The sequence below is a fragment of the Crotalus tigris genome, unplaced genomic scaffold (assembly GCF_016545835.1).
Source record: "Crotalus tigris isolate CLP2741 ecotype Arizona unplaced genomic scaffold, ASM1654583v1 scf7180000024282.1769268, whole genome shotgun sequence".
Taxonomy (NCBI): Eukaryota; Metazoa; Chordata; class Lepidosauria; order Squamata; family Viperidae; genus Crotalus; species Crotalus tigris.
This window is the reverse complement of record NW_024100454.1, coordinates 1,323,994-1,338,523: the sequence shown is the minus strand read 5'-3', so window position 1 is coordinate 1,338,523 and position 14,530 is coordinate 1,323,994. Positions and strand designations below refer to the sequence as shown.

The 14,530-nt window shown below is 39.7% G+C and overlaps 1 protein-coding gene across 1 annotated transcript in view; it reads right to left on the bottom strand.

The window, feature by feature from the left end:
• LOC120299217 (TGF-beta receptor type-2-like) overlaps positions 1 to 14,530 on the bottom strand; it is a 65,900-nt gene that overhangs the window by 11,062 nt on the left and 40,308 nt on the right. Inside the window, exons 4-6 of the mRNA XM_039323808.1 lie at positions 11,303 to 12,114; positions 10,072 to 10,213; positions 6,953 to 7,080 (exon numbers count right to left, since the gene is read on the bottom strand). Of these exons, the coding sequence (XP_039179742.1) occupies positions 6,953 to 7,080; positions 10,072 to 10,213; positions 11,303 to 12,114 (1,082 nt within the window). The remainder of the gene's footprint in view (positions 1 to 6,952; positions 7,081 to 10,071; positions 10,214 to 11,302; positions 12,115 to 14,530) is intronic.

The following is a 14,530-nucleotide window of genomic DNA, read 5'->3' as shown; positions in this document are numbered from 1 at the left end:
AGCACAGAATCTAAGGGAGAATTTTTATAAAATGTTTTATAGATGGCACCTTGATCCACAAAAAATGTCTTACATGTACCCTGACGTGCAACCTAAATGTTGGAGATGTGGTTATAAGGAGGCTTCCTATTATCATATTTGGTGGTCATGTAGAGAGATAAAAGCATTTTGGATCAAAATATGGTGGAATATCCAGAGAATTTTTAGAAGGAGGGTAAAATTTACTCCGCAATTATTTTTGTTAGGTATTGTTACAGATTGTGATACAAAGGAGGTTGTATTGATGTTAAACTTGATCACAGCCGCGAGGCTGTTAGTTGGACAATATTGGAAGAAGGAATCTTTGCCTACATTGCAGGAATGGTTTTTTAAAGTAGCTTATCTGGCGGAAATGGCAAAGATTTCGGCTTTCTTAAAGCAACAAACGCAAGAGAAGTTTTTTGCTATCTGGGACAAATGGATAAAATTTATACAATTTAGATTGGGTATACAAAAATATTATATAGCTTTTTCATAAGTTTTATTTTTATATATATTATAGATATCTTTTTTATATATATAAATATAAAGTTTTTAATTTAATTTTTATTTTTATTTTTTTATTATTTTTTTTTTATTATTTCTTAAGCCTATATTCTGCTCTGGGAAGCTCAGGGGGGGGGAAGGGAGGGTTTTTGGGAGGGGTGTGGGGTGGGGGGTTTTTTTTATATGTATTGTTTAATTTTTTTTTTCTTTGTATATGTTGTTTTTTGTTCTGTATTGTTCTTGTTTTTCTTGTAAAATTTATAAAACTTTTAATAAAAAAAAAAAAAAAAAAAAATGTCTGTAAATTTACTAAAAAGAAAAAAAACCTGAAATATCACATTGGTATGTGATATCACATTGTCCAATATGCTACTGGGGAAGAGCAGAGGGCTAGTACTAGTAGCGCCAGAAAGAATGAAGCGACTGGGCCAAAGCCGAAAGGACGCTCAGCTGTGGATATATCTGGTGGTGAAAGGAAAGTCCGATGCTGTAAAGATTTTTTCTCCATAGGAACCTGGAATGTAAGATCCATGAATCAAGGCAAGCTAGACGTAGTCAAAAAAGAGATGACAAGACTGAACATCGACATCTTAGGAATCAGCGAACTAAAATGGACAGGAATGGGTGAATTTAACTCAGATGACCATCAGGTACACTACTGTGGGCAAGAATCCCTCAGAAGAAATGGAGTAGCCTTCATAGTTAATAAAAGAATAGGAAATGCAATACTGGGATACAATCCCCAAAATGACAGAATGATCTCAATTCGAATCCAAGGCAAACCATTCAATATCACAGTAGTCCAAATCTATGCCCCAACCACTGGTGCTGAAGAGGATGAAATTGACCGGTTCTATGAAGCCCTACAGCACCTTATAGAATTAACACCAAAAAATGATGTCCTTATCATCATGGGGGATTGGAATGCTAAGGTAGGAAGCCAAAAGATAACCGGAATAACAGGCAAGTTTGGCCTTGGAGTACAAAATGAAGCAGGGCACAGGCTAATAGAATTTTGTCAAGAGAATACGATGGTCATAACAAACACTCTTTTCCAACAACCCAAGAGACGGCTCTACACATGGACATCACCAGACGGTCAACATAGAAATCAGATTGACTATGTGCTCTGCAGCCAAAGATGGAGAAGCTCTATACAGTCAGTAAAAACAAGACCAGGAGCTGACTGTGGCTCAGATCATGAGCTTCTCGTTGCAAAATTTAGGCTTAAATTGAAAAAAGTAGGGAAAAGCACTAGGCCACTCAGGTATGAACTAAATCATATTCCTGATGAATATACAGTAGAGGTGACAAATAGATTTAAGGAACTGGATCTGATAGACAGAGTGCCTGAAGAACTATGGATGGAAGTTCGCAACATTGTACAAGAGGTAGCAACTAAAACCATCCCAAAGAAAAAGAAATGCAAGAAAGCAAAATGGCTGTCTGAGGAAGCTTTGCAAATAGCTGAGGAAAGAAGGGAAGCGAAAGGCAAAGGAGAAAGAGAAAGATACACCCAATTGAATACAGAATTCCAGAGAATAGCTAGAAGAGATAAGAATACCTTCTTAAATGAACAGTGCAAAGAAATAGAAGAAAACAACAGAATAGGGAGGACCAGAGATCTCTTCAAGAAAATTGGAGATATGAAGGGAACGTTTCATGCAAAGATGGGCATGATAAAGGACCAAAATGGCAGAGACCTAACAGAGGCAGAAGAGATTAAGAAGAGATGGCAAAACTACACAGAAGAACTATACAAGAATGAGCTTAAACATCCCAGATAACCACAATGAGATGGTCACTGACCTCGAACCAGACATCCTAGAATGTGAAGTGAAATGGGCCTTAGAAAATCTGAGCAACAACAAAGCTAGTGGAGGTGACAGTATTCCAGCTGAGCTATTCAAAATCTTAAAAGACGATGCAGTAAAAGTGCTACACTCAATTTGCCAGCAAATTTGGAAAACTCAACAGTGGCCACAGGATTGGAAAAGGTCAGTTTACATTCCAATTCCAAAGAAAGGCAATGCCAAAGAATGTTCAAACTATCGCACCATTGCACTCATTTCACATGCTAGTAAAGTTATGCTTAAAATCCTACAAGCTAGACTCCAGCAGTATGTGGATCGAGAACTACCAGAAGTACAGGCAGGATTTCGAAGAGGCAGAGGAACTAGAGATCAAATTGCCAACATACGCTGGATCATGGAGAAAGCTAGGGAGTTCCAGAAAAACATCTACTTCTGCTTCATTGACTATGCAAAAGCCTTTGATTGTGTGGATCACAACAAATTGTGGCAAGTTCTTAAAGAGATGGGAGTACCAGACCATCTCATTTGTCTCTTGAGAAACCTATATGCGGGTCAAGAAGCAACAGTGAGAACCGAACACGGAACCACTGATTGGTTCAAAATTGGAAAAGGAGTCCGGCAAGGCTGTATACTGTCGCCCTGCCTATTTAACTTATATGCAGAGCACATCATGAGAAAGGCAGGGCTAGATGAATCAAAAGTTGGAATTAAGATTGCCGGGAGAAATATCAACAACCTAAGATATGCAGATGATACCACTCTAATGGCAGAAAGTGAAGAGGAACTAAAGAGCCTCTTGATGCGGGTGAAGAAGGAGAGTGCAAAAGTTGGCTTGAAACTCAACATTAAGAAAACCAAAATCATGGCATCCGGCCCTCTCAATTCCTGGCAAATAGATGGGGAAGAAATGGAGGTAGTGACAGATTTTATTTTTCTGGGCTCAAAGATCACCTCAGATGGGGACTGCAGCCAAGAAATTAAAAGACGCTTGCTCCTGGGGAGGAAAGCTATGGCAAATCTAACAGCATTCTAAAAAGCAGAGACATCACCCTGCCAACAAAAGTGCGTATAGTCCAGGCCATGGTTTTCCCAGTTGCAATGTATGGCTGTGAAAGTTGGACCATAAGAAAGGCTGAGCGCAAAAGAATTGAGGCCTTTGAACTATGGTGCTGGAGAAGACTCCTGCGAGTCCCTTGGACTGCAAGGCGTTCAAACCGGTCAGTCCTAGAAGAGATCAACCCCGACTGCTCTTTAGAAGGCCAGATCCTGAAGTTGAAACTCAAGTTCTTTGGCCACCTAATGAGAAGGAAGGACTCTCTGGAGAAGAGCCTAATGTTGGGAAAGATTGAGGGCAATAGAAGAAGGGGACGACAGAGAATGAGATGGCTGGATGGAGTCACTGAAGCAGTAGGTGTGAATTTAAATGGACTCCAGAAGATGGTAGAGGACAGGAAGACCTGGAGGAACATTGTCCATGGGGTCGCGACGGGTCGGACACGACTTCGCAATTAACAACAACAAATATTTTAGTTGTTTCTTTTTGGGGGTACTAAGTGTAGTAGATTAAGGAGAAAAAAAATAAATTTCAACCACTGTAGAATCAGGCTCTGGATAACAAAACTAACAAAAGTGAAGGTGATCTGAACACTGAATGCGCTGTAAGTAGGAATCACCTAAATGTGCTGCCATTTTTTGAAGTGTAATACTGTATTTTAAATTACTGTATTTTAATTGCAAATGAAGGTGCCATAGATGACAAATTCCAGATGATAGTTAAAAAGAACAGAGACTGCTTGCAGATTTTAATCATTTCATATTTTAAAATAATGTTAGCATAACTTTAGGTTTAGATGAGCTGAAACAAAAGACTACGTACACTTACTGAAATAACGTTTTGCAATGCCCAAAATTCCCTGTATTGTTCATTTGACAGTCAAATTAAGGGTAACAATATTGTACATAGAAGGGCAATATGCAGTAATAACTTGGTATAATCCTATACCCATTTTGATTCAGTGGAGTAAATTAGCCTTTATAAAGGTAGGATTTTTATCCAATGGCTATGACCTGACATTCAGTATTGCATTTGTTACCATGGCTGAAGCTGAAAGATGTACAGTGGATTCCATCAACTTAATTGAAAATGGGGTTTTTTTTAATGCCAATCTGGGTTTTAACACATTGAGCACAGAGGGCAGTAGATCTAAACCTTTTTTTCCTCTACAAATAGAAAAATAGCTATAAAATTTGAAAAAAATGAGTATTCAAAAAATGGACTCTCCTCTTCTAAATGCTTCAGTTCTCTCATCTTGTCCCAGATTCTTCTTGCAAAATTCGTTTTTCACTTGAATTCAGTTGCTGAAATACCAGCTCTTCCCAATAAGGCACCCATCAACAATTTGGTCTACAGCTTCATCCACAGGTGGCATGGAGGACATTCAGCCATAGACGGTTGGAAAAGCTATTGCAGCATCTAGCCCAGGGGTAGGCAACCTTGGCTCTTTTATGGCTGGCTCAGGAATTTGGGGAGTTGAGAGCCAAGGTTGCCTACCCCTGATTAGCCAATCAGCTGTTCTTCAAAGAGATAGGTGCAGTTAAACCTGGTGAACTATTACTTAGCAAGTTACCATAAATTCCTATGACTATAGACTAGACTGAGAAGTAAAAAAAAATCTTGGAAGAAGACAATGACAAAATACTTCTGCATTAGTGCTAAGAAGACCACTGGAACATGTCCACATAATCATCAATGAGCTTAAGGATAAAACTTAATTTTTATTTTTAAAAGTTAGATACCAGTACATGACTTGCCTTAGCTCGGCAGATACATGCATGCATTACAGAAATTGTACTGACTCAGAAATTAAATTAAAAAGAGTATTGATAATTATTTTTAAATACTAGTAGTATTTAATTATGTTTAAATATCATCAATTACTATTGATAGGTTGTTTATATTATATTAAGGCTTGCTGTTGTAAGATGTTTAAGGCTTAAATAATCGGTATTAGTCACTTGCAGCAATACACAACACATGTTATCTCTGGAATATCCTAGCAACAGTGTTGGCTAAGTTCAAACATTTCCCACATGTCTAAAACACTCCTAAGTACACCTCGAAACAATCTCAAAATGGCTTATAAACCATAAGAAGCCCAGGATAAAATACTAGCTAGCAATGGTAGAGTAAACCAGTTTAGTGTAGAGATTCTCCCAGGTTAGAAACGGAGACCGAATTCTAGTCCCTCCCATCTTAGGGACAAAGCCAACTGGGTGACCTTGGGCCAGCCATTCTTTCTCAGCCCTAGGAAGGAGGCAATAGAAAACCACTACTGAAAAACCTTGATAAGAAAACTGCAGGGACATGTCTCAAATGCTGCCTGTGCACACACTACGATAGAGCAGCCAAGGAACTTAAACAAAATGTATGGATAGCTTTGGTATAAAGAAGAGACTTCAGGCACAAACCTGGAGAGGACCAGAAGCCTTGAGTCAAAAGAAATCTTGAACAACAGACACTTTTCCTAGATGCTTCACCAAATTGTTATCTGCATCTTCTGAGCGTGTAATGGTCGCTGGAACAGCTTGCCTCCAGTGGAACAGCTTGCCTCCAGAAGCAGTAAATGCTCCAACACTGGAAGTTTTTAAGAAGAGACTGGACAGCCATTTGTCCGAAATGGTGTAGGGTTTCCTGCCCGAGCAGGGGGTTGGACTAGATGACCTCCAAGGTCCCTTCCAACTTTACTACTATTATTATTATTATTATTATTATTATTATTATTATTATTATTATTATTATTATTATTACTTTCCTTGTTGGTTTTTGATTTAATGATCAAACCATCAGCAATTTGTGTTAGGTAACCTCATGTTCTTGTTAGATATATTGATGGATTCTGGGTATGAATTATTTCTATATGCTGATGACATTTTTGGCAACATCGGATAATTCTTTAATTGCCTAACTTGATGCATATGATTCAACAATTTGCTAAATATTCAGGTTATAAATTAATTGGAAAAATTAATTTAGTTTCTTTGATACATAACAGATTACTCTAAGAAGTTGGGTTTTGCATTCTGTTCAGAATATATTAAATAATTAGGATCACATATTGCAAAAACATTTCAAAATGTGCAAAGCAATATGGTTAATGTTATAGATAAGATTGCTATGGATATTAATAGATTAAGATTCCATCTAGTTGGTGGGCCAAGATTAAGGTAATTAAAATGAATATTACTCCAAGCAGATTATATTTTAAGGGACATTTCAACGTTAATTAACTTGTGAAGGAAATATTTAATAGAAATGGGTTCTATGATGCACGTGCTTGTTTCTGCTGGCATTGGATTGGTGCAAAAAAACCTCTTTGATAGTTAAATCAGATTGTGTTTTGCAAGAATTAACTATGAGTAATATAATTTCAGAGTAATTAATTATTTTAATGGTTATATAATTGCATTGATCTTCTTTGTTACAAGAAGGTGGACATTCAACAAAAGAAAAGATTCTCTTGGTGGACTTCCCAAAGCTATCGTATCCCTTTTAATAGTTTTATTAAAATCAGCAGTACAGAGATCACCTCGTCTGGAATGGCTTGAGGACTCACCTGATGCACCAACCAGTTAGTTGGAATCTCTGGTCGTTCTCGACCATACAGCACAATGTCTCTCATAACTTCCATGCAAGGTCGCTCTCGAACCTTTGATCCAAAGGGTGGTTCATAATTCTTCACCTCTACAATAATGGAAGAAATGGAAGAGATTACAAAATATGGCATTGCTGTAAATCAAATACAGGGAGGACAAGCCTGACATGCTTATTTCCTGCGTTTTAATTGGTTCAATGTTTAGATGCTACCAAGCGGCTGCAGATAAATAAACCAATAAATATCCGAGGTCTGCCACTTGCATAGCTAGATCCATGTCCCTGCTAGTTTCTTCTTATAACAGGATAGAATATGTGCAGCTGGATTCAGGAGGTGATGATTTCATCTCTGGGGAAGAGTCTTGTGTCTGCTTCTCAGAAAAAAGTGGTGGCGTGCCCTCTCCTGAAGAGTCTGTGTCTTGATAGTGCCATGTTTGACAACTTCATTGTTGTCTGAAATGGCTTCTTTTAGTGGAAGTTTGTTGAGAAAGCAATAGGCACTCTATTAACAGAATAACAGAGTTGGAAGACACCTCGGAGGTCTTTTAGTCCAACCCCCTGCTCAGGCAGGAAATCCTACAGCATTTATAACGGAGTCTAGAGAAAATGAATCGTCTAGAACAGGGCTAGGCAACCTTGGCTCTTTTATGACTCGTGGACTTCAACTCCCAGAATTCCTGAGCCAGCTATGCTGTCTCAGGAATTCTGGGAGTTGAAGTCCACGAGTCATAAAAGAGCCAAGTTTGCCTACCCCGGGTTTAGAAGATTTCTTTAGTCTGGATTCAGATCTAATCATGGCATAGACACAAAATTAGTCAAATTAGTAGATGTTCTTCATCAGGACTTAGGTGGTAGGAATACATCCTTCCCAGTAGGCTTTTTAGCAACTTTCACTGTCATCTCCCATGGTATCCTTCTGGACCACCTGCAAGGATTGAAAATAGGAGGCACTATCTTGTAGTGTTTCCATTTCCATGCCAAGGAACTTGGTCTTCTTTCCTATATTATTTAACATATACCTGCTGGGTGAAGTGTAACCTGCTGCTGATGGTTGATTCACAGATTGATAAGGATTCAGGAATTTTTGATAAATGGCCTGCTCCTTTATTAAGGAAATGAACTGCATATTCATCACAGGAACACCTTTTGAAACACACTAAAAATATCTCTAATCCAAATGCATTTTGGTATTCTGAAATGAACTGAAATAGTTCAGTTGCTGAAATTTGTCAAAAATCCTATCCTTTACATCTCAATAAATCTTGCTAAAGAACACAGAACTTGCTTGGAACAATTACTTGTGCTTTGGACAGCTGCAAAGAAGCTAAAAAAAAAAATGGCATTTGATTGTAAATCATCAGGACTACAAGCCTTGAACTGTAGTCTGGAGTCTATCATGTAGCAGTTGGGCATAAACAAATTACCAAGATGGAGTTTGTATGTAAATATCTGAGTTATCTTAAGAATATTAACCCTGATAACTGTGTGTCCAAAGGAGCAAATATATTTAATTATTTAATTTAATTTATATAACCACCCATCTCAACAAATGGCTCTGTGTGGCGAGCAGTATCAAAAAGTAAAAAAAAAAAAGATATACGAACATTAAAATACAAACAACAACAACCCAAATCACATTAATCATTAGTCAAGAATAGGTTCCTTCACACGTTTGGGTTGTTCGGGGCTTTAGAAAAGGTCAGCAAGATTTGGGTCAACCAGATCTCTGAAGGAAGAATGTTTCAGAGGGTGGGCATTATAGCAGAAAAGACTCATCTTCTGGACTCCATCAGAATTCCTTAGTTGATTGAACTCAGAGTAGTTCCATCCTGCCAGATTTGATAAGACAGGCAGAAATAACCAGGGAGACAAGGTCCTGTGAATAACCTCAGCCCAAGCCAAGGAGTGCCAGATAGAGTTGGAGCACTAGTTAAGCTGCTACTGGACCAGGAAACCCCTGTATCAATAACTTATGCTGGATAACAACATGTTCTACACGAGGCAGGCTTTGAAGATGACTTGGAAACTCCAGCTGGTCCAGAATACAGCCAAAGTGCCAACTGGGAAAACCTGTTGTAGCCTATTACTCCCATCACCATACTGGTTGTTAGAATGCTTTCGTGTCCAGTTAAAATAGCTGAGCATTACTTATTAAGCCCTACATAATATGGATACATGAGGGATTGCCTTATCAAATATGATTGATTCTACCCATTCTGGCCAAACATCTTTAGAGAGTCCCATCCCCATGTAAGGGACAGGGACTGTGAGCTAGTTGTCAGGCTTTCTCAGTGATGTCAACCACATTTTGAAACATCCTTTCAGCATCTGGAAAATCAGAAACGGCTGAATGGGGGGAAAAAGGTAATTTTATTTCAATCAGTTTTTGGCTCTTAATATGATTTTAGGCGCCCAGTAAATACTTTTATTGTCTGTTATATTTTTCGTGTGTGTGTGTGTGTGTGTGTGTGTGTGTGTGTGTGTGTGTGTGCTTCTTAGAGAGCTACTAAGATTGGAGCAGTACACAAAAATGTAAATAAAAATAAATAAATAAATAAAAGTCATAAAACTGATGTTCATAGAAACTGAATGTAAAAACAGGATGAAATCAGACACAGACCATATCAGTTGAATCAGAAGCAGGTGGTGGAATCAATAAGTCTTGGAAAGTTACACTATAGTGTTGAGTCTAACTTCACCAAAGATGACTCTGAGCTCTGCTAAAGTGGAGAACAATTTTAATATAATTTAATGATAACAATTATTTCATAGTGGATAAGTAGTGCAATTCCATGTGAATTGCATGAAATTGCATTGCAATGAGCCAGATCACCCAATCATTACTCTAAGGTTGATTTGATGGTTCTTGGATATAGGTGACTTTTCAATTTAATGACCAGATTTCTTCTCTACTGGACCTGGAACGACTTCCATTTCAGAAATGCATTTTCCCATGCATTCTGGCTAATACTTGTTAGAATATCCAGATGGAAACAATATTGCAATAATAATTTGAAAATGAGAGGCAATTCATCCCTCTCCTATGGTCCAGGAAAAGATGATTGAGAAATGTTGACTTACCTCCTATAGCATCACACCTGGAGGCTATCTCCCATAAAACCAGAGCCATAGAATAGACATCCATTTGCTTAAAGGATTCCAGATCTTCAAGGTTCACTCTGGATTCCAAAACCTCAGGAGCCATGTATCTGGCAGTACCCACCTAACGATAACCACATACAGATTAAAACAGGTACATGTCTGTAAATGTGTGAGAGAAGCCATGTCAGTTCAAAGGCAACACTAAAAGCTATGACAGATCCATCCCATCATAGGAGAAATGTCTTGTCACAGGCTTTGGATACAAAATAAAATAACTTTTAAATCATCATCATCATCAAATACGGAACATCTCCAATCTTTTATCTTCAGAATTTTGCCCAAGGAACATGTTAACCATTTACGTTGAAATTTTGAGTAATAGCGAATATACAAAAAAAAAATCCTTGGGAAGTAACTCATTTGTACTCATTTTGGTTTGATAAATGCTCCTCCATGCCTTTGCTGCTTTTTCCAAAAGACGGAAAAAGAGTGGACTTCTGGAAAATAGCATGATTTTAGCCTGAGCTCCTAACCAATTGTTCAGCAAAGATGATGCTTTGTTGCTGAATAAAGAAAGTGTGTGTGTGTGCTGAATAAAGTGTGTGTGCTTGCATGTGTGTGTGCTGTGTGTGCATCAGAAATCAATCCATACGGTCTGTAAACATTGCTAGCCGCCATGTCACTGCTATAGGTGGAGTCAGATTCAAAAGAAGGAAATTATGACTCTGACTTACTGCCTATAATGAACGAAGGCCCAGCTGGTACATCTGATCTAAAGGCTGACAGTACAGGTGCAGCGTTCATTGGATTGATTTCAAGCAAGCCTATTGTAAATAAAAACAATCCTGCATGCACCATGTTATTATTTTAATAATACTGTATGCCATATCTTCATGCTGAACATGAACATTTGCACGGGAGAACACAAAACATGGAGAGTTCTACACGTGTGTGTTTCCATGCAACTTGGAACATGTTCCTGATCAGAAGGAAGCACACCCGGGATTTCATTTCTCTTTACCTATGACTGTGTTGCCTGTGAAGAAACGAGTGAGGTGGGGAAAAAAATGCAAGAAATTATGTCAGTGTGGGTGATAGCGATGGTGTGTTACAAAAATGCGAAAACCCCTCTTTGCTTGAGTCTCCTATAAAGAAACCTTCTCTATTTCCCAGCAAGCAAAGTGAGCTACTTTTGTTCTGCGGTGCTCACCTGTCCACTATTCGCAAAATCTTCCACGCTTAAAGATGGATCCAGTCTCAGAGCAATTCCGAAATCACACAGCACACATTCTTGTTGGTTCTTAATGAGAACATTTGTGCTTTTGATATCGCGGTGGGCAATGGGAATTTTGGGACTGCCACCGGGAGTGTAGTCACTGTGCAAGTAGGCCACACCACTCACGAGGGAACCTGCCATCTTTTGCAAGTTTCTCCAGCTGAGAATATTCCTGGACAGGTAATCCTTAAGATTGCCTTGGCTGTGATAGGCGGTGATCAGCCAGTATTCTTTCTGAAGTCCAGAGTGTCTCTCCTCTGCAGAAAGGAACCGAAGGATGCTGCAGTGCTTCAGGTTGGCATCCGCGAAGATCTGGCTTTCATTTTTCCAGGATGCAAATTCCTCACAAGGGAAAATCTTCACGGCCACCATCTCATACTTGCCTGAAGAGGCATGCTTCAGTTTGGCTTTCCAGACTTCTGCAAATTGCCCTTTCCCCACTCTTTCGTCCAACTCAACCGGCAGGAGTTCGTTGATGTGGTTGAGGCTGCTGGCACAGGCCGGGTGGAGAGCAGAATGATGATCTATCTTGACAGACAGGATCTCGTCATAAGTGGTGGCTCTGCGGGATTCAGGCAGCTCACTGCACCGAGTATGTTTCTGGGCCCACTCCTTGGATCGTCTCCTCTGCCGATGAGTTCGGCAGAGGTAGAATATCACGGTGATCATGATTGCCACCAACAGCGGGGGCAGCAGGCTGATGGCTGCTACAGGAATGATTTCCCTGCTATGGAGCATGGAGTATCCTACGGGGAAAGAAAAAGGCAGAGATTAGCAAGGATGTTTCAACCTACACAGAGCAGTTACTTCGAAGAGCTTTCCCCAGTGACCTATAGGATTTTAGGGCCAAATTTTTCAGCCCAAGACTTGGGGCCACAATCCAGAGGTTCCCCCAATTTTAGCATCCAATACAGGCAACAGTCGTATGGTGAATCCAGTACAGGAGAGGAGGTTCACCTTTCTCTCAGTTGTTCTGGTGACATCAGTGAAAGGTTGCTTCTCCACCAGTGTTACACAATCGTCTGTAGTAGGAGCCTTTCTCTTCCTGGGCTCCTGCTCACATGGCAGCAGAAGATTTTGGAAGGACTCAAAGGTTCCCTACTGTTCACCCCACCATTCTTCTCTAGCAACTTCCTCAGTCATGTCTTCAGCATTGATACGAAGAGGAGGGGGGCTACTTGCTACTTCCCTGTGTCACCTGAAGGAGAGGCTGTACGATCTTCTCATTTTTACTCTTGTTGTTCCTGTTATTATTATTTTTTAAAAAAGATTACAGGTAGTTCTCAACTTATGACTGCAACTGAGCCCCAAAATTCCATTGCTAAACCAGATGGTTGTTAAGTGAGTTTTTCTCCATTTTATGACCTTTCTTGCCACAACTGTTAAGTGAATCACTGGCGTTGTTAAATTAGTAACACAGTCGTAAAGTGAATCTGGCTTCCCCATTGAGTTTGCTTCTCAGAAGGTCGCAAAAGGTGATCACGTGACCCCCTGTACACCGCAACCATCATAAATATGAGCCGGTTGCCCAGCATCCAAATGTTGATCGCCTGACCATGGGGAGGCTGCAACTTTTGTAAGTGTGAAAAATGGTCATCGGTCACTTTTTTTCAGTGCCGCTGTATACTTTGAACTGTCACTAAACAAATGATTGTAAGTCGAGGACTACCTGCACGGTATTCTCGTCTCTCAGTCCCCAATTACAACAAGGCAGTAGAAATCAACAGTCTCTTTCCTCTTTTATTTCACCTTTAACAGAGTCGAGCATGCTACAGCAGGCAGGTCTGGGTTTTCCAGAGGTCATCTAGGCAGCCTTCTGGGAAGGCATTTAGAAGTTCTTTTCAGGACATCAAGATGCTGACTCAGCTATAGAGACTGCCTTGTACACTGCACCTCTTGGGCGTTGTTGCCCCTATTTTGAAAGTTATCTCTCGGCTAGCAGGAAAGGCAGTGCAAGGGCTGTTCCCTTGCTTCTTAGGCTCTCTGCTATATTTGACCCTGTGTCCTCTAACACAGGGCTAAGCAATTAATTTTCCTAAGGGACCATACGCAAAACTGGGACTTGTGTGGAGGGCCGAAATCAACAAGGCTGTGAAGGTGCATAGGCATGCACACGCAAACATATATAAATAGAACAGAAAACCAACTGGCCTTCAAAATAAAGGAAATGCGGTGTGCATGTGTGCATGGTGTACACTTATTCACATTTGATTTCTAATTTCTGATTAATCTCATGTGGGTTGGACAGGGACAGCCAAAGGGTTGGATTGGCCTGGATGAGGCCATAAAATTCCTCCATCTGCTCTAAAGGAAGGTTAACACGCTTGCAGATTAAAACCACAGACACAGGTCCCATGCCATGAAACTGTAGCGTGGCTACAACTTAATGCTTTACCTTGTAGTTTTTCCACTTGCCCAGATAAAGAAAACTATATAGCTATGTTAATTAGATAGATTACATTAATTAAACACACTGAGTGCATGAAATAATGAAATCATAGTGAGAACTAATTTGGTGTAGTGATTAAGACAAAAGGCCAGAAACTGGGAGACTGGGAGTTCTAGTCCCACTTTAGGCACCAAGCTTTGTGATCTTGGGCCAGTCACTCTCTCTTACTTGCCTAGGTAAGGAGGAAATAAGGGCAAGTCATTTCTGAAATCCTGCCGAAGAAAACTGCAGGGAGTTTTCCAGGCATTTGCCGGAATCAACATTGATGCAAATCTTCCCCTTCCTCCAAAATTAATGAAATACAGAACTTAATTCGGCATCCCTATAAGAGACAACAGATCACCTTTCCTCCACCCCCAACCCCTCAGGATATGCTAGAGACTATCTAATCCTGTGAATTGGGCTGGTAAGAATGGAAACTATTCTTTAAGACATCTGGAGAGCACCAGGTTGAGGAAAAGAGCAGTCGATCAATTGACTGATTCAGCATAAAGCATAAGCATCTTATGAACGCCACGTGGCTGAGCGAAAGAGTTTTGCTGATGGAAAGTAATAATTCTTTCTTGAGCAGCTCCCTCATTCCTGAACAAGAAAACCCAAGAGAATGGGAATGGAAAACTTGGGTAGCTCATTTGTTCCAGGCTTTTAAAAATATAAATAGTCCTGTTATTAATTATTACGCATTTTAAAGAAGAAAGCATTAAACCAAAGTG